Raw genomic sequence first — 19,602 nt, 5'->3', positions numbered from 1 at the left:
TCTAATATCCAAACCTAACAACTGAGGTGTTCTGATTGTAAAGCCTATATTGCTACCCACTGTGTTGTTATTGTTCCCCTTGCTGATTGGTTGTTTTGTTTTTGTTGGTGCTGGGGATTAAACCCAGGGCCTGTCACATGCTGGGCAAGTGCTCTACCGCTGAACTATACCTCTGACTCCCCTTACTAATCTGAAAGTCTGCGTGTGAACTAACTTGGCTTTATTTCTATACTTATTTATTTGGTACTGGGGATTGAACCCAAGGGTGCTGACCCTATTTTTTATTTTAAGATAGAATCTCTTGAGTTGCTGAGCCGACTTTAAAGTTGCAATCCTCCTGCCTCAGCCTCCTGAGCCACTGGGATAATAGGCATGTGCCATCTTGTGTGGCAGGATGGATAGCTAATTCTGTATTCAATTCCAAGATACTGAAAACAAAATAAACTTTTTTTTTCCCATTGCAAATACAGCAGTGACAAGTCTTAATACTTTTAATCAGAACAAGTCACATATCAAAAAGTAAACTCTAGTCTGAGACAAATAGTACTTTGTTTTTCCCCCCCCTATTAAAATGCTTGATGTCTTAATGCAGAGGCAAAGGTACTTCTGACCTGGTTATGGTGGCACTTACCTGTAGTGCCAGCTTTTCAGGAGGCTGAGGCAGGAGGATCACTTGAACCCACAAGTTCAAGAGGAGCCTAGCCTGAGCAACAGAGTGACACCCCATCTCAAAAAGGAAAAAAAAAAAAAAAAGGTACTTTCTCCTGCTACTAGTGCTACTAGTGAGGACTTTAACATCTATAAAGCTGTGAAACTGCTTTTTTTAAGTATCAGACTTAACAGTTGCTCTTCTGGAGTATTGACCTGTCTACTACCACCTTCCTGCCTCTCTTCCATCACACTGGGGATTGAACCCAGGGGTCCTCACCATTCAGCTGCATCCTCAACTTTTTTTTTCCCCCAGTCTCTATACATCAGTTTTTATTGGAACACAGCCCTGCCTGTTCATTTACATATTGTCTACAGCTGTTTCACACTCAGGTGGTTTGTTGGTTGGGCCAGAGACTCTGTGGTTCTGGCCCTCTACAGCAAAAGGTTGCCAACCTCTGCTTTAGAGTTAGGTTTCTATCCTGTGTTTCAGCAAAGATTGGTCATATGTGAAGTAGGAAGATGTGAGCCCCAGGCAGGGAGGCACAAGGAGAACAGGGTCCATAAGTTTGGACTGAAGAGACCAGAACTTAGTGATCCTAGAAAAGGAAAGCTGGAGTAAGGTAGCAGGAGACAGCAAGGTACAGGGGACAGGCAGAGGGAGGAGACATGGGCATGGCACCCTTGCACACTTCATCAGCAAAGGGCCAGTCTATGCCTGCTTGTTCTGCTTCATTTTATAGCCTCCATGTAATTAGAACCTTAAATCTCATGTACCAGTTCACCACGGTTCCTGATCTGTCGCTGAGGTCAAAACGATGTTGGGGGGCTGGGCATGTGGCTCAAGCAGTAGCGCGCTTGCCTGGCATGCGTGCAGCCTGGGTTCGATCCTCAGCACCACATACAAACAAAGATTGTGTCCGCCAAAAAACAATAAATATTTAAATTCTCTCTCTCTCTCTCTAACTATCTCTCTCTCTTAAAAAAAAAAAAAAAAACGATGTTGGGGTGTCATCATGGCAGAAACTAAAAGCAGTTCTGTCTGGTGGCATGATAATGTAAGACAGAGACATCATTTTCAACTTTCTAATAACCTTGCTTTAAGAAATAAAAAGAAGCTGACTAGCCGGGTACTGGGGCACATGCCTGTAATTCCAGAGACTCTCAGAGGCTGAGGCAGGAGGATCCCAAGTTCAAGGCTAACCTCAACAACTTAATGAGACCCTGTCTCAAAATAAAAGACCTTGGCACTTAGTAGTTAGAGCTCCCCTGATTTCAATTCTTAGTACCAAAGGGGGAGAGAGAGAAGGACAGGGGGAAGGGAGGGAGGGGTGTGTGTGTGTCATCTGGTGAAATTAATCATGTTATTTATTTATTTATTTATTGCTACCAGGAATTGAACTCGGGCACTAGACCACTGAGCCACATTCCCAAACCCTATTTTTTTTTTTTTTTTTAGAAAGAGTGTGAGAGAGAGAGAGAGAATTTTTAAATATTTATTTATTTATTAGTTTTCGGTGGTCACAACATCTTTGTTTGTATGTGGTGTTGAGGACCGAACCGGGGCTGCACGCATGCCAGGTGAGCACGCTACCGCTTGAGCCACATCCCCAGCCCGCAAACCCTATTTTGTATTTTATTTAGAGACAAGGTATCACTGAGTTGCTTACTGCCAGGCTTTTGCTAAGGCTGGTTTTGAACTCTTGATCCTCCTGCCTCGGCTTCCTTAGTTGCTAGGTTTATAGGCATATGCCATTGTGCCAGGCTTTAATGAAGTATTTCACTTACTCCAATATATCACTATTGTCATTTCAAATGTAATCATTGCAAAATTTGCTAGTGAGAGATTCTTTGTTTCTCTTTCATATGAAGCCTTTGAAATCCCCCATGTATTTTATAGTTGACATTCTATCTTGATTTGACAATTTCATGATGCTAAACTTCCATCAGAAATACTTGGTCTGTAGTTATAATTTATAAAATTAACACTGGAAAAAGAAGATAAGATTCAAATTATTTCAAATATACTTAAGAATTTTTAAAATAAGTCAAATCAAGTTTCAGTTTTTAAATGTAAATTTAAATCAATTGAAATTTAACAAAAAAAGAAAAGAAAGTGAACAAAATTTAAAATTCAATTCCCAGTTGTTCTTGCCACATTTCAGGTCCTGGATAGCCCTGTATGGTTGGTGATGATAGTATTGGACAGAATGGCTCTAGACAAATCCTAGGGCACAGGACTGCCATGCATGGCTCTCTGACACTTTCTGTCAACAAAGGGTAACAATTAATATTTACAGCAGGGCTGGGATGTGGCTCAAGCGGTAGCGCGCTTGCCTGGAATGCGTGCGGCCCGGGTTCGATCCTCAGCACCACATACAAAGATGTTGTGTACGCCGATAACTAAAAAATAAATATTAAAATTCTTTGTCTCTCTCTCTCTCTCTCCCTCTCTCTTTAAAAAAAAATTATTTAAAAAAAAATATTTACAGCACATAATCACTCTCTTTTTAAACTCCCTGAGTCACAGGAGAGAGAATACATAGTATCTTCATCTTGTCTGTCTGCAAATGTGTCCCCTGGAAAAGGTATCTTACCTCCTGGAATTCTAAAAAGGTTACCAGGAAGGAGGACAACACAGTATTCAAATGGCAAAGGTTCAGAAAAGTCCCCAAAGTGGTTATGTTTCCCCACTCATTAAATCAATAACCAGGTCTTGTCAGCTTTCTCTATAAGATGTAAATGTTAGAGGACTATACTAAAGTATAGTCATCAAGGTTATATAGTAACTGGCATAAAAATAGACAATAGAATAGAACTGGGAGCCCAGAAATAAATCCATATATCTAAGGTCAATTTGTTTTTGACAGGGTGCCAAACTTATTCACTGGAGAAAGGGTAATCTTTTTAATAAACGATGTTGGACAACTGGATGTCCACATTACAGAAGAATTGAGCCTCAAAAATTTACTTAAAATGTCAAAGACCTAAAGGTAACAGCTAAAATTCTACACCTTTAGGAGAAAATAAAATGGTTGATCTTTGTGACCTTGGATTAGGTAACAGTGTCTTAGATTTAACACCAAAAGCACAAGCAAACAAAGTAAAGAACAGATGAATTATGCTTCATCCCATTTTTAAACTTAGGGTATTAAATGATACTATAATGAGGGAAAAGAAACCCATGTAACAGGAGAAAATACTTGAAAATCATATGCCTGTTAAGGATATAGTACCAAAAATGTACAAAGAACTTAAACAATGAAAAGAAAAACAACCCCAAACAATTTTTTTAAGTGACCCAGGTTTTTGTTTCTGTTTTTGCTTTTTATATTGAGGATTGAACCCAGGGGCATTCCACCACCAAGTTAACCACCACTACTACCACCACCACTTTTTTTTTTTTTTTTTTTGAGACAGAGTCTCACCAATTTGCCCAGGTTGGCATTGAACTCGCCATCTTCCCCGCCTTGGCATCCTGAGCATCTAGAACCACAGATGTGCACCACTATGCCCAGCTGGGTGAAGGTTTTTAATAGTTCTTCAAAAAGAGAGCACAAATGACCAATAAGCACATTAAAAGTGATCCAAATTGTTAGTCTTCAGGCAAATGTAAATGAAAATCATGCAGCCAGTAAGGTGTTATAATTAGAACACACAGAAAATAACAAGAATTGAAGAGCAGATAGAGACACTGGAGCCTCAGACATTGGTGGAGGGAATATAAACTGGTGCCGTCTCTGTGGAAAACAGTTTGGCAGTTCAATTACTCACATGATTAAACGCAGGACTGCTCCATGGTGCAACAGCTGCTCAGCAGCATACAGTAGTCTGTGGGTCCCATCCCAGAACCACACACAAAAAAATAAAAAGTGAGTTACTTAACCACTTTCAGGAGTATATCTCCCAAGAGAATTGAAAACACATGTTCATATAAAAACTTGTACATCAATATTCATAGCATCATTATTCATGATAGCCAAAAGTCCCCAACCCTTTTTATCTTCTGTTGAGTCCTGTTATATTTTGGGGGCCTTGAATTTCTGATCCTCCTGCCTCAGCTTCCTAAATTGATGGAATTATAGGTATGTGCCACCATTCCTGGAAGTTTCCTGCTATTTTTGCCAGTGACATTGATGCTTGCTGCCACAGGAACTGAATATTGTTAATTTCATCAAGAGGAACTGAGGACTGTACTCTTAATCCTCTATCAGTAAGATTGAAGGATAGATCCCCTTATCCCAAAAGAAGGTAGAACCTCAAGGGAAAAAAATTTGCATTTATATTATCCTTAACAAATCTGAGGGATATGTGTGTGTATTGCTGAGGATTGAACACTGAGCTATATTCCCAATTCTTTTCTTTTCTCCTCCACATTTTTTTATTGGCACATTATAATTTTATGTAATAGTGTGATTATTTGTTACATATTGGTACATGCACATAATGTAACAATATAATTTGTCCGGTATCCTTTCCCAGGACTTTTCCCTTTCACCTTGCCTCATCCTAGCCCTTGTTATTTTTATTTTTGAGACAGGGTCTTGCTAAGTTGCCAAGGCTGGCCTCGAACTTATGATCTTCTTGCCTCAATTTTCCAAGTAGCTGGAATTTGCACGAATGAGCCATCACACCCAGCCCCTTTGGAATCTTTTAAATAAAATTCAATAAATACTGCAGAAAGTATTTCTACAGACAGTCTCCATTTTTTTTTTTTTTTGGAGGAATGGTGGGGGTATAGGAGTGTAGCTCTGTGGTAGAGTGCTTGCTTAGTATTCATGAGACCTTGAGTTTGATCCTTAGTATGAAATTATTATTGAATTTATTTTTTAAGGGTTCTGTCTTAGAGTTTTTTTTAAATATTTATTTTCTAGTGGTAGTTGGACACAATACCTTTTTATAAAAAGTTTTTATCTTTATTTATTTATTTATTTTTTATGTGGTGCTAAGGATCGAACCAGTGCCTCGTACATGCTAGGCGAGCGCTCTGCCACTGAGCCACAACCCCAGCCCCACAATTTTTATGTGGTCCTGAAGATAGAACCCAGGGCCTCGCATGTGCAAGGCGAGTACTCTACCGCTGAGCCACAACCTCAGCCCTGTATTAGGGTTTTTTAAGGGTTTTTGTCTTATAGTTTTTTGCTCCCAATCAGCAAGTAAGTTTTACCCATTACATTTGATAGATGTTTCTTAAGTTCTTAAAGAAGTTCCATTCCATGTAATGTTTTCAGGGCCAAATGTATTTGTAAGCTTTTAAAGTGTTATTATTAAGTGTAAGTTGTGTGATTGTAAGATAAATAACCTTGGAGCTGGGGTTGTAGCTCAGTGGTAGAATGCCTGCTTCACACACATGAGGCACTGGGTTCGATCCTCAGCACCACATAAAAAGAAATAAATAAAGATTGTATCATCTACAGCTTAAAAAAATTAAAAAAAAAAGATAAATAACCTTTCTAAACTGGGTATGGTGCCTATAATCCCCGTGCTCAGGAGGCTGAGACAGGAGGATTACGAGCTCAAAGCCAGTCTCAGCAATTTAGCAAGACCTTATCTCAAAATAAAGAATAATAAGGGCAGAATTTGTGGCTCTGTTGTTATGTGCCCTGGGTTCAATTTCCTGATACAAAAGACAAGAAACAACCTTTCTAAAAAAATCTATCAGCATTGAAGCTTAGTGATACATTGAAGTAGAGGGGGTTGATGCCTAAATAAGAAAGCAGAAATAATAATTCAGTATTTGAACTAGGGCAGAGATGTATTAAATATGAACAAATGAACCAGAGCAGGATCTGGGAGTGTAGCTCAGTAATATAGCCTGTGCTTAATATGTGCGTGGCCCTGAGTTCAGTCAGCAGCACCAAAAAAAAAGAAATAGTACAAAGGCCAATGGGCATGGTTGAGCATGTCTGTAATCCCAGCTAGTAGAGGCTGAGGCAGAAGCATTGTGAGTTCAAGGCCAACCTGGGCAATTTATTGAGACCCATCTCAGAGAGGGGGGGCCGTGGGGATTATAGTGTCCCTGGGTCTAATCCCCAGTATCAAAAAGAGAAAGTAATCAAGAAAGAAAGAAAATCAATCTAGTGAGGACAAGCTGGTGTAGGACTAACTATAGCATTTATGGCCAGGTTGTCAGACTGTAGTTTCTTTTATCTTGGGCAGTATATGACACATTTCCAAGTATAGACTGACAGTAAAAAGTTGGGGGTTAGATGGGGGAATGGCAGAATCCAAAATCTTTGTAAGAAAAATTTCCTCTAAAGAAGGGTAATTTTGGGCTGGGGATGTGGCTCAAGCGGTAGCGCACTAGCCTGGCATGCGTGTGGCCCCGGGTTCGATCCTCAGCACCACATACAAACAAAGATGTTGTGTCCGCCGAAAAAAACTAAAAAATAAATATTAAAAAAATTGAAAAAAAAAAAGAAGGGTAATTTTTTTCAGTACTGGGAATTGAACCTAGGAGTGTTGTACCACTGAGTTATATTCCCAGCCCTCGTGATGATGAATCATATTCTCTTTAAAAATTGTCTGACAGACATTCCCAGGCCAAGTGTTGCCATGTGAGGTTTTTTTTCCTTTTATTTGTACACTTCTTAAAAAATTCTCTCTCTCTCTCTCTCTCTCTCAAAAAAAAAAAAAAAAAAAAGATTTCTCAGGGCTGGGATTGTGGCTCAGTGGCAGAGTGCTTGCCTTGCATGTATGAGGCATTGGGTTTGATCCTCAGCACCACTAGAAAATAAATAAATAAAATAAAGGTATTATGTCCATCTACCAAAAAAAAAAAAAAAAGGTTTCTTTTTAGTTAAGTACAAAGAACAATTTTCCTGATGAACTGAAATTAAATTCCATGCATGTATCAATTTGTCAGGATGAGCAGAACTACTAGGTATAGCTATAAAGCTCTAATTAAAAAAAAAAAAAAAAGATATAACTGGGCACGGTAGCGCATGCCTGTAATCCCAGCAACTCCAGAGGCTGAGGCAGGAGGATCATAAGTTCAAAGCCAGCTTCAGCAAAATCAAGTCACTGAGCAACTCAGACCCTATCTAAATAAAATACAAAATAAGGCTGGGGATGTGACGCAGTGGTTGAGTGCCTGAGTTCCAACCCCGGTACCCTTCCCCTCCCCTCAAAAAAGAAGATGATACAATGAAGCCAGGGATCATAAAAGCCATCTATTAAAAAACTATAGAGGAGCTGGGGTTGTGGCTCAGTGGCAGAGCATTTACACATGTGAGGCACTGGGTTCGATCCTCAGCACTACATAAAAATAAATAAAGGTAGAGAACTGTAGAGATTGCAACATTTAATTGTTATATGAGTGTTTTTTTTTTAAGAGAGAGAGAATTTTAATATTTTTTAGTTTTTGGCGGACACAACATCTTTGTTTGTATGTGGTGCTGAGGATCGAACCCGGGCCGCAAGCATGCCAGGCGAGCGCGCTACCGCTTGAGCCACATCCCCAGCCCAAATCGTTATATGAGTTTTTCAGATTGTGAATCATTCTAATTTCCAGATATTTGATTAGTTTTCTTACTAAAGTCATTTGGAAGGCAAGCTATCCTCACCACTATACCACCAACACTAAAGTCAATTAGAAGCTAAAAAAAAAAATTGGTACAGATAGAAGTTGATTTTGCAATTGATTCTGCATTCGTACATCCTCATCTTGATTTTTACCATGAACAAGAATGTGGTGTTTCAAATTTACTTATTAGGAGTTGGGGATGTAGCTCAAGGGTAGAGTGCTTGCCTGTCATGTTCAAGCCCTGGATTCAACCCCCAGCACCTTAAATAAATAAAATTTATTAAATATATGTTCACTGAAGATGTGTAAGATAAATCTGTAGTTAATCTTATTATTTTTTAAAAATATCTTTATTTTATTTATTTTTATGTGGTGCTGAGGATCAAACCCAGGGCCTCCCACGTGCTAGGTGAGCGCTCTACCGCTGAGCTACAATCCCAGCTCCTTATAAATTATTAATATATGCCTTTGTCCACTTACATTTGAGAAAGACTTCAAGAGTGAATGTGTTTAGCTAAGTATGGTGACATGTGCTTGTAATCCCACGTTTGAGGCCAGCCTCAGCAGTTCATTGAGGTCCTAAGCAACTTAGTAAGACCCTGTCTTAAAAAATAAAAAGGTCTGGGGATGTAGCTCAGTGGTAAAGTGCCTCTGGGTTCAGTCTCCAGTAACCGCCCCCCCCCAAAAAAAAAAAAAGGTAGATGTGTTTAGAAAGTGACCAAAATACCATATCAACAGAAAAATCTGCTCTGAAAGGTTAAATCTTCTCTTAATGGTTTGTTGTTCCATAACCTTCATTCATGATCACATTGAAGATACATGATCATACACATGATCAACAAAACAAAGTCAGTTCATGATCCCACCTGACTCTCTTTCCCTCCCTCTTTTCCCTTCTGTACTTCTCCCATTCTCCTTCCTCCACTAGACTTCCATTCAGTCATCTTTTTATTTATATTTGATTGGTTCTTCCTACCTAGCATAAAGGTAAAATTCCCTGTGGTATATTTATATATGCACATAACATGGTTTTTAAAGAATTCTTTCTACATTGCTCCCCCATTACCTGTTTGTCCTCTATGCCTCTTGATCTTCTACATTACCATTCTTCTCTTTATGTTATCCCATCTTTCCTTTCCCCTTCCTTTATTTTACTCTAGTGTCCGCAGATGAGAGAACGCATTCGACCTTTGAGTTTCTGAGTTTGGCTTTTTCCACTTTGCATGGTATTCTCCATTTCCATCCATTTAACCAGAAAATGTCATATTTCATTCTTTTTTTATGGCTGAGTAGAACTCCATTATCCATGTGCACGTGTACACACACACACACACACAATTTCTTAACCCATTCCATTCATCTACTGATGGGCACCTGGGTTGATTCCATAATTTAGCTATTGGGAATTGTGTGGCTGTAAACATTGAGATGACTGTACTGCTGTAATACGCTGGTTTTAGATCTTTTGGGAGAATACCAAGGAGTTGGAGAGCTGGGTCATATGGTGGTTCCATCACCCAAAATGTAAAAGTGCACCTTTTCCCCCACAGCCTCTCTAGCATTTATTATTTCTTCTTAATCATTGCCATTCTGACTGGAGTAAGATGAAATCTTAGTGTAATTTTGATTTACATTTCCCTAGTTGCTAGAGATGTTAAACATCTTTTCATATATTTGTGGGCCATCTGTGTTTCTTCTTTTGAGAAGTTTCTGTTTAGTTTTTTTTTTTTTTTGGCCCATTTATTGATGGGTTATTTGGGGTGGGGGTTTGGTGTTATGCTTTTTGAGTTATTATATATTTTGGAGAAGTAGCTGGACAAGATTTCCTCCCATTTCTGGGAGATTTCTGTAGGCTGTCTATTCACACTCTACATATAGCTATTCAGTTTTCCCAGTACCATTTGTTAAAAAGGATATCTTTAAAATATATTTTTAACACTTTGTCAAATATTAGATGGCTGAAGGTATATAAGTTTGTCTTTGTGCCTTCTATTCTGTTCCATTGGTCTTCATGTCTGTTTTGATGCCAGTACCATTCTGTTATTATTTCTACAGCTCTGTATTATAGTTTCAGGTCAGGTATTGTGACGTCGACTTCAGTTTTCTTGCTTAGTATTGCTTTGGCTATTCTGGGTCTCTTAGTCTTCCAAGTGAATGTTAAAAATGTTTTTTTCTACTTCTGTGAAGAATGTCATTGGTATTTTGATATGGATTGCTTTGAATTTGTATACTGCTTTTGGTAGTATGGTCATTTTGACAATATTAGTTCTGCTTATCCAAGAACATAGAATGTCTTTCCATCTTCTAAGGTCTTTGATTTCTTTCTTTGGATGTTCTGTTATTTTCATTGTGGACCTCTTTTGCCTCATTGGTTAATCAATTCCCAGTTAGTTTGTTTTTGTTTGTTTGTTTGAGGCTATTGTGAATTGAATGGTTTTCCTGATTTCTTCCTTGGTTGAATCACTGTTGGAGTATAGGAAAATTATTTAATGGGTGTTGATCTTGTATCTTGCTACTTTGCTGAATTCATTTGTAAGCTATAGAAGCCTTCTGGTGGTTTTTGGGTCTTCTAGGTATAGGATTATGTCATTAACAAACAGATAGTTTGACTTCTTTTCCTGTTTGTATCCCCTTGATTTCCTTTTCTTGCCTGATAACTGGCTCATGTTTTAAGGACTGTATTGAATAGGAGTGGTGAGAGTAGATAGCCTTGTCTTGTTCTTGATTTAGAGGAAATGCTTTTTTCGTCTTCCTGCATTCAGTATGGTATTGACTTTGGATTTGTTATAAATGGCATTTATGATTGAGGTAAGTTCCTTCAATCCCTAGCTTCTCCAGTGTTTGTGTGTGTGTGAGTGTTTTTTTTTTTTTTTTTTAATTTGTTTTGTCTTTTTTGATGCCTGAGATTGAACCCAGGGGCTCCAACCAATGAGTCACATCCCCAGCCCTTTTTTCCTTTTTAAATTTTTATCTAGTGGTAGGGTCTCACTGAGTTGCTTGGGGCTTCACTGAATTGCTGAGGCTGGTTTTGAATTCTTGATCCTCCTGCCTCAGCCTCTGAAGCCACTGGGATTACAGGCATGAACCATTCTGCAAGGCCTATGTATTGTTTTTTTTTTTTTTTTTTACTCTAAATTTCATCGATTTTTGCCTCTGATCTAAATTATTTTCTGTCTTCTGGTTTTAGAGTTAGTTTGTTTTTCTTCTTCTAAAGCCTTGAGGTGGAACATAAACTTTATTTGGGATCCTTTTTTTTTTTTTTTTCAGTGTAGATACTTAGTGCTATATATTTTTCCTCTTAGAACTACTTTCATGCTGTCATAGAGATTTTGATAAGTTGTATCTCTGTTATTATTTGTTTCTTGATTTTTTTAAAAACTTTTACTTTTTTTTTTTTTTTAATATTTATTTTTTAGTTTTTGGCAGATACAACATCTTTGTTTGTATGTGGTGCTGAGGATCGACCCTGGGCCGCACGCATGCCAGGCGAGCGCGCTACCCCTTGAGCCACATCCCCAGCCCCAAACTTTTACATTTTTATTAGTACTAAAATTTTGCAAATTAGGATCTAAATGAAGAAAACAAAACACTTGAATGGTTAACTTTGTACATGTAAATGAGGAAACAGCCTGGAATGTAAGATAATTATAGTGCCTAACACTTTACATGAGAACCAAACTGTCCTCTTAGTGTCTAGAAAACCCATGTTTGTAGGGATGCTACTTGATATTGGCTATGTATAGGCACTTCAGATAATCTAACAATCGTTATAATCTTTTTTTCAAACATACAGGAGATGCCATAAAATATATTGAATTTGATATCCAAAAATCTCAATGTAACAATATGTTTGCTGCACAAATCTCATCCTTACATTCAATATTGTTTCTTGATTTTTATTAGATTTCTTCTGTGACCCATTCTTCATTTAAGAAAGTATTTTTCAATTTCCATGTGAATGCTTCTTTATCATTTTGACATTATTTTCTCAATTTTATCTTCCTCATTTCCATAAATCAGCTTTCTACCTGTTTTATAGGAGGGAAGTACCATAGATTTGCTCTGAAGTACTATAGATATACCTTAAAAGAATAAATTATCAGGTAACACCTCAGGGTCTCTATTGGGTCCTGGGTATCTCTTATATCTTTTCTCTTTCAGTGTGACTTTTGACTCTGATGGTTAAATGTATTAAGAGTAATTACATTACCTACAGGTTTGAGGCCAGCCTGGGCTAGCAAGAACCTGTCTCAAAAAAATAAAAGAACTTGGGATATAGCTCAGTGGTAAAGTGTCCTGGGTTCAAGTCCCACAATTGGAGTAGGGAAGACAAATTGTGTTTCTCGGAGAAAATATGACCACTTGAATAAGAAAAGGGGCTAGAACAATAATGAAATATGCGTAAGGACTGCATAATGTATATTTTTGGTGTTGGGTATTTTTGTTGTTTATTTGTTTGTTTGTTAATATTCTATTTAATAGCTGGGTGCAGTGGCACACACCTGTTTATCCCAGTGGCTTGGGAGGTTGAAGCAGGTAGATTACAAGTTCAGAGGCAGCCTCAGCAACAGCAAGGCACTAAGCAACTCAGTGAGACCGTGTCTCTAAATAAAATACAAAAAATAGGGCTGGGGATGAGTGGTTGAATGTCCCTGAGTTCAATCCCCGGTACCCCCACCCCAAATATATATGTATTATGTATACATATATACATGTATTCTGTTTAGGTACAGGGTCTCACTGAGTTGCTTAGGGCCTCAGCCTCCCAAGCTGCTGGGATTAAATTTGTGTGCCACTACATCTGGCTTGTATGGTTTTCTTATTCTCAGTTTGACAGTTTTTATTCTCATTTGAAGTGATATTTGAAAGCATTATTCAAAAGGATATGGTATCACTGAGCAAGAGTTTATGGTCTTATTTGATGTGCCTCAAACTTTGATTCTTGTAGTGTATTTGATAGAGATTGTGTGTATGTATGTGTGTGTATATATATATATATATATATATATACTTAAAATTCTTTTTCTTTTTTTTTTTAAGCAGCATCAGTACCTGGAATCAAGAGAGCTATGGCATCTGCATCTGAGGTAAGTTTTATATACTTAAATTTTAATCCTGATATAAGAGGGTGTCTCTTTATAGCATCTTTATTTTCCCTCTGCTTAAGCATTGGAAATTAGGAAGGTTATTTTCTTTCTTTCTTATTTTGTGGAATTGGGTATGGAATCCAGGTTCTCAAGCATACCAGGTAAGTAATCTACCAACTAACTAGCTACATCCCAGCCCTAGACAGGTGCTTCCTCCCCCACCCCCACCCCCATGTTGTTTTTTATAATACAGAGATTGAACCCAAGGCCTGTGTACACTGGATAAGTGCTCTATGACTGAACTACATCCCCAGCCCTTTTCTTACTTGATTTTTATGGTGCCTGGGATTGAACCCAGGGGTACTTAACCACTAGCCACATTCCCAGCACCACCCACCCCCTGCTTTTTTTTTTGTACTGGGGATTTAACCCAGGGCCTTGTGCATGCAAGGCAAGCACTCTACCACCTGCGCTATATATATCCTTAGCACCCCCTTTTTATATTTTATTTAGAAACAAGTTCTTGCTAAGATGCTTAGGGTCTTGCTAAATTGCTGAGTCTGGCTTTGAACTCCCAGTCTTCCTGCCTCAGCCTCCCAAGTCACTGGGATTACAGGTGTCTCCACTGTGCCCAGCTCTAATTTTATTTTGAGACGGGTTCTTGCTGAATTGCTCAGGCTGGCCTCAAATATTTGGTGGGGAGGGTACCAGGGATTGAACCCAGTGTGGCTTAACCACTGAGTCACATCTCCAACCCTTTTTGTTGTTGTTGTAGCTAGACAGAATGACTTTATTTTAATTTTTTATTTTTATGTGGCACTAAGGATTGAACCCATGGCCTCATTCGTCTCATTTGTGCCAGGCAAGCATTCTGCCACTGAGCTACAGCCCCAGCCCTCCAGTCCTTTTTTGTATTTTATTTAGAGACAGGGTCTCACCGAGTTGCTTAGGGCCTCATTAAACTGCTGTGGCTGGCTTTGAACTTGCAATTCTCTTGCCTCACCATCCAGAACTGCTGGAATTTCAGGCATGTGCTACTGCACCCTGCTGGCTTCAAACTTTTAATCCTCCTTTTCAGCCTCCAGGATCACCAGAATTATAGGCATATACCACTTTACCTAACTCTTTTGTATATTTGATAGGCTACAAATTGTTACAATTCTTCTTTTGTCATTTCATTATGAATATTAACAACCTCACATTTGTTGAACATTTCTTAATGTACCAATTGCAGTGTGTCTAAAACTTAACAGCAAATACTTTATTTAAGTGCCCTTTATAGATGTTCTTATTTAATCCTGCAAACAACCCCCAAGGACATGAATAACTGTTAGATAAGTGTTGTTATCTGTGTTTTACAGATGAAGAAAGTGAGGATTAGAGAGGTTCTGTAACTTGCCCAAAATTACACAACTATTAAGTGGTATTAATAAGGTTGAGATTCAAATCCAGGCAGTCTGGTATTGAAACTCATTCTTTTGTTTTGCTGTTACTTTTTCTTGTTCACATACCTTCAGTGCATAGGAAACACTTTTAATCACTAGGAATTCTATAACCTCCCAGCTTTTTCTTTTTTGTATAGAATATTTTTGTTTAACTTTTTCCCCATGAGTATTTCCCAGCCCTTCTCTCACTTCTTGCCTACCTCTTACATTTTGTTTCAGAGGCCTCAGAATGCAGACCCTTTGGATTAGGACTACAGGCTTTTCTGAGTATTATCATTATGAAGAATACCTTCATGTCTGTTGCACTGGCATCTTGGCTCTTGGGGAATAGTCTTTTAGATTCTGCTCTGTCTTATTCTTCCCCTATTTCAGGGGCTGTTTTGTGGGTGGAAAATAAAATTTCTGCTGGTGAATTCAGTTTGAGCAAATAACACTGAGACTGGGTTGCGGATTAGAGAAGTAGTAATTTCTAAAACAAAGCTGGTGAAACAAAAAAGCCAGGTATGGTGGCAGCTTACAGGTACTTGGGAGACTGAGACAGGATGATTGCTTGAGCCAAGAAGTTCAGGATCAGGTCAGCTTGGGTAACATAGCAAAATTCCATACCAATTAAAAAAAAAAAAGTGTGAAACTCTGTTTCTAACCTGTCTTGCTTTTGTGGATGAAGTTATCCATTTTTATGGGGCTTCTATTCCCTGCTTTTGCTCTTTCTGCTTTTCTCTAATGATAATCATTTTATTTCTTGTCATCTTTCTCAGGCCAAAGGTGAAATATATGTCCTTTGGAATTTTCTTCTGATTTTTTTTTTTTTTCCCAGTTAATACATTGGGAAGAAACTTGATAGCTGTGTATTTGCATGGGGTGGAACTTTCTGATTTTTTATTGTTGTTGTAGATGGAATCAGTACCTTTATTTTATTTATTTACTTTCATGTGGCACTGAGGATTGTATTCAGTGCCTCATACATATGAGGCAAGCACTCTTCCACTGAGCTATAACCCCAACCTAAAGATTTTATAAAATGTTCTTGATCTAGAAAGGATGTGTTTAGATTTTGTATGTTTTAATATACCATCAGTATAGCTATTTGTTGTATTAACATGGAAATCATATTTTGATCTTGACTCTATTTTCTAGGTGCCTTGTGCCTCTACACTGCCCATCAAGAAAATAGGCCACCGAAGTGTGGATTCCTCAGGAGAGACAACATATAAAAAGGTCAGTCTCACCAGCCGCAGTGGCACACACCTATAATCCCAGCAACTTGGGCAGCTGAGACAGGAGGTTCACTAGTTCAAGGCCAGACTTAGCAACTTAACAAGGCCCTAAGCAACTAGTGAGACCCTGTATCAAAAGAAAAAGTTTGGCTGGTGATGTAGCTCAATGGTAAAGTACCTTGTTTTAAATCCCCATTACAAAAAAAAAAAAAAAAGGTGAGTCTGGATTGAACCCTCTCATCTTACTTTGAGAACTCAGCAGGCACAACACTGCCACCTTAATACTATTCTCCACATATTGTCCCATTTCTTGATAGTCTTAAGACTTTGGACAATAACCATCATGTAACTTAGCTTTAGAATTTTTTTCACAAAGGGTGAATTGTTTTCTATCTATATACATGTGTTTAATTTTGTTTTGTTTTGTTTTTGTAGTTCTAAGGACTGAAACTAGGGCCTTGAGTAAGCTAGGCAAGTGCTCTACCATTGAGCTGCATCCCCAGCAGATTATGATCTTAATGAACAAATGAACAAAATAGCTCATTGCTATTTCACTGAGCCTGAAGAAACTGTGTCTCACTGTTAGGAGTAGATATGTAACTGGTAGGCCATTCTCACTTTGCCACAGGAACCCATGTTTCTGCAATACTTTTGTCTTTTCTTTGTTGCTGGATGTTCATGAAGTGAAGGCCAGATTTTACCTGGTAATACCATAAATAGGAAGCAGGTTGGATTCTTTATTTTTTTTGTAATTTTTAAAAAAATTTTGTTTTGGGCTGGGGATGTGGCTCAAGCAGTAGTGCACTCGCCTGGCATGCATGCGGCCTGGGTTCGATCCTCAGCACCACATACAAACAAAGATGTTGTGTCCGCCGAAAATTTGTTTTTGTTCTTTTTGCTATTTTGTCCTGTTGTCATCAATCTTTCTCATCTTTCCTTCCTATCTTCTTCATAAACCTTCTCTTTGCACCCTGCCCTCTCTCCTTATCAGTTCTTCATTCAGTTCTGAACTAATTTGGAGAAGCTTAGGCTTCCCAAAGGTCAATGCTTTAGCATCTATACATTGTCTGATACAAATTGCAAAATATCTTGTAGTTCAGGTTTCTCGGGGTCCATGTAAATTTTGTGTCCGTTCTTTGCTTTTATTTCATTTTTCCAAGTAACAGAAGTGGACTGACTTATTTTTCTCATTTGTCTGTGTCTGGAGTAGGCTTTGAGGCTCATGTCACTTAACGGACATTTATTGAGCTCTTTATGTACTGAACATTGATATAAAAAAGTGAGTTTCTGGGGGCTGGGGTTTGTGGCTCAGTGGTAGAACGCTCACCTCGCACGTAGGAGACCATGGGTTCAATCCTCAGCACCACATAAAAATAAATAAACAAAATAAAGATATTGTGTCCATGTATAACTAAAAAAAAAAAGTGAGTTTCTGATCTGATTAGGGTGGCAAACACTTGAAAGATTATTTGTAATTTTAATGTCTGCTGAGGCCTGAGTGGAATTACAAGTAATGTCTGATGGGGGTCCATATGAGGGAAATAAGTGAAATGTCCATATTGCCAGGTGTGATGGCACAAGTCTGTAAGCCCAGCTTCTCAGAAGTCTGAGGCAAGAGTACCATAAGTTTTAAGCCTGGGGGCTGGGGATGTGGCTCAAGTGGTAGCACGCTTGCCTGGCATGTGTGCGGCCCAGGTTTGATCCTCAGCACCACATACAAACAAAGATGTTGTGTCTGCCGAAAACTAAAAGAAAAAAAAATTAAAAATTCTCTCTCTCTCTCTCTTAAAAAAAAAAAAAAAAAAAAAGAACTGAGGAATACATATTAAAAAAAAAAAAGTTTTAAGCCTGCTTCAGCAACTTAGTGTGACCCTTTCTCAAAAATAATAAAAAGTCCTGGGGATGTCACTCAGTGGTAAAGTGCGCTGGGTTCAATCCTCAACACCACCAAATAAACAAATAAATAAGAAAATGAAAAGAACTAAGGATCTAACTCAAGGAAAATGAAAAGAACTAGGGATCTGACTCATGGTAGAGCATCCCTGGGATCAAGCCCCAGGACTGTGATCACTAAGAGAGCATTGTATTAGTAGCACAGATATAGATGATATGATATTTTGCAATGGGATTGAAATCTTAGATTTAGAATTCTTTATTCTTCTATATGTGTTTTGACTGTAGTGTAATGATTCTTTTTTTTTTAGTTGTAGATGGACATAATACCTTTATTTATTTTTCTGTAGAGCTGAGCATCAAACCCAGTGCCTCACACATGGTATGGGCAAGCGCTGTACACTGGGCTGAACCCTAGCCCTAGTATAACAATCTTAAATCTAAATACTCCTCAAAAGTAATTTTTTTGTTTTCTTTTTTTTATGGTGCTGGGGATTGAACCCAGGGCCTTGTGCATGCAAGGTAAGCACGCTATCAAGTGAGCTATATCCCCAAACCCACCTCAGAAGTAATTTTAATTTTTCATGCTTTCTTCAGAACTTTTTGGCAATAAATTGTCTTTGACGTGTTAGTCATACCCTTTTTTAGAGGACTGAAGCTTATGTAACTACATAGTCAAATCAAAGTATTGGTTAATTTTATATCAGATGAATTGATGTTTGTGGGACCTCAGGGGGAAGGAAATCTTACAAGTGAGTCCTAAGATTATTCTTTCAGTACAGTCTATCTTCCACATATAGATATTCATTCTTGTTGAGGCTGTCCTATAAAAAGGGAACACTATGTCTAGCTAAGTCTGTTTCAGATGGTCCTACCTTGCTACTGTACCTTCACTGTCCTTCTCTTTTCTGGGAGTAATTACAAAGTAACTAAGGTTAATAACAAATATAACAATTCAGCCTGAACCACTGAGGGTATATTTGCTTTTGGGTATTCCTTCAGGCTCCTTTTTCCTAGTCTTATTGCTATGGTCAGACTTAATAGTAGAAACTTAGCTCTGTCATTTGTCTTCTGTTTCTTAAGACAACCTCATCAGCCTTGAAAGGTGCCATCCAATTAGGCATTACTCATACTGTGGGGAGCCTGAGTACCAAACCAGAACGGGATGTCCTCATGCAAGATTTCTACGTGGTGGAGAGTATCTTCTTCCCCAGGTACAGAGGTCAATTAACATTTATAAGAATATCATTGAAAATGTGGGTTTTTCAAATCAACTCAGGGCAATTTTAAGAAATTGGGCCTGACTCACTTGTAATACTTAGCCTGCTAGTTCTCAGCCTGGTCAAAACAGGCTGATGTAATACTGGAGCATTTGGAGAGCAGATGCTGCCATGAGGTTCTGGCCTGTGGAGTGATCTGTCCAAAAAAAACAGTAGCATTGGCCAGGAGATACTGATTCCTATGTCTTGATCTTCTTCTTGTGACTTTGTCCCATTCAGTTTTCTCAGGAGAGAGTAATCCCTCTGGTTCTCTCAGGAAGATGAATTGACCTTCCTCTAAGGTTTCTTTTATTTAACTTCATAGTGAAGGGAGCAACCTGACCCCTGCTCATCACTACAATGACTTTCGTTTCAAAACCTATGCACCGGTTGCTTTCCGCTACTTCAGGGAGCTATTTGGCATCCGGCCTGATGATTACTTGGTAAGTGTCTCGTATCAGCACCCTGTGACTCCAGGTTTGAGGGATGTTCCCCAAACAAGGCTCACTTTCTCCACAGTTTTGTTCT

The 19,602-nt window shown here is 38.5% G+C and overlaps 1 protein-coding gene across 2 annotated transcripts in view; it reads left to right on the top strand.

Annotated features, from left to right (window-relative positions):
* Pip5k1a (phosphatidylinositol-4-phosphate 5-kinase type 1 alpha) overlaps positions 1 to 19,602 on the top strand; it is a 47,901-nt gene that overhangs the window by 12,155 nt on the left and 16,144 nt on the right. For both annotated transcript variants that reach the window (XM_071618443.1, XM_071618442.1), the window contains exons 3-6: positions 13,214 to 13,260; positions 15,843 to 15,923; positions 18,899 to 19,029; positions 19,400 to 19,517. In XM_071618443.1, the coding sequence (XP_071474544.1) occupies positions 13,214 to 13,260; positions 15,843 to 15,923; positions 18,899 to 19,029; positions 19,400 to 19,517 (377 nt within the window). The remainder of the gene's footprint in view (positions 1 to 13,213; positions 13,261 to 15,842; positions 15,924 to 18,898; positions 19,030 to 19,399; positions 19,518 to 19,602) is intronic.

This window comes from Marmota flaviventris, chromosome 10, assembly GCF_047511675.1.
Source record: "Marmota flaviventris isolate mMarFla1 chromosome 10, mMarFla1.hap1, whole genome shotgun sequence".
NCBI classification, from domain to species: Eukaryota; Metazoa; Chordata; class Mammalia; order Rodentia; family Sciuridae; genus Marmota; species Marmota flaviventris.
The sequence above is the reverse complement of the archived record's forward strand: the minus strand, read 5'-3'. Positions and strand labels throughout refer to the sequence as shown.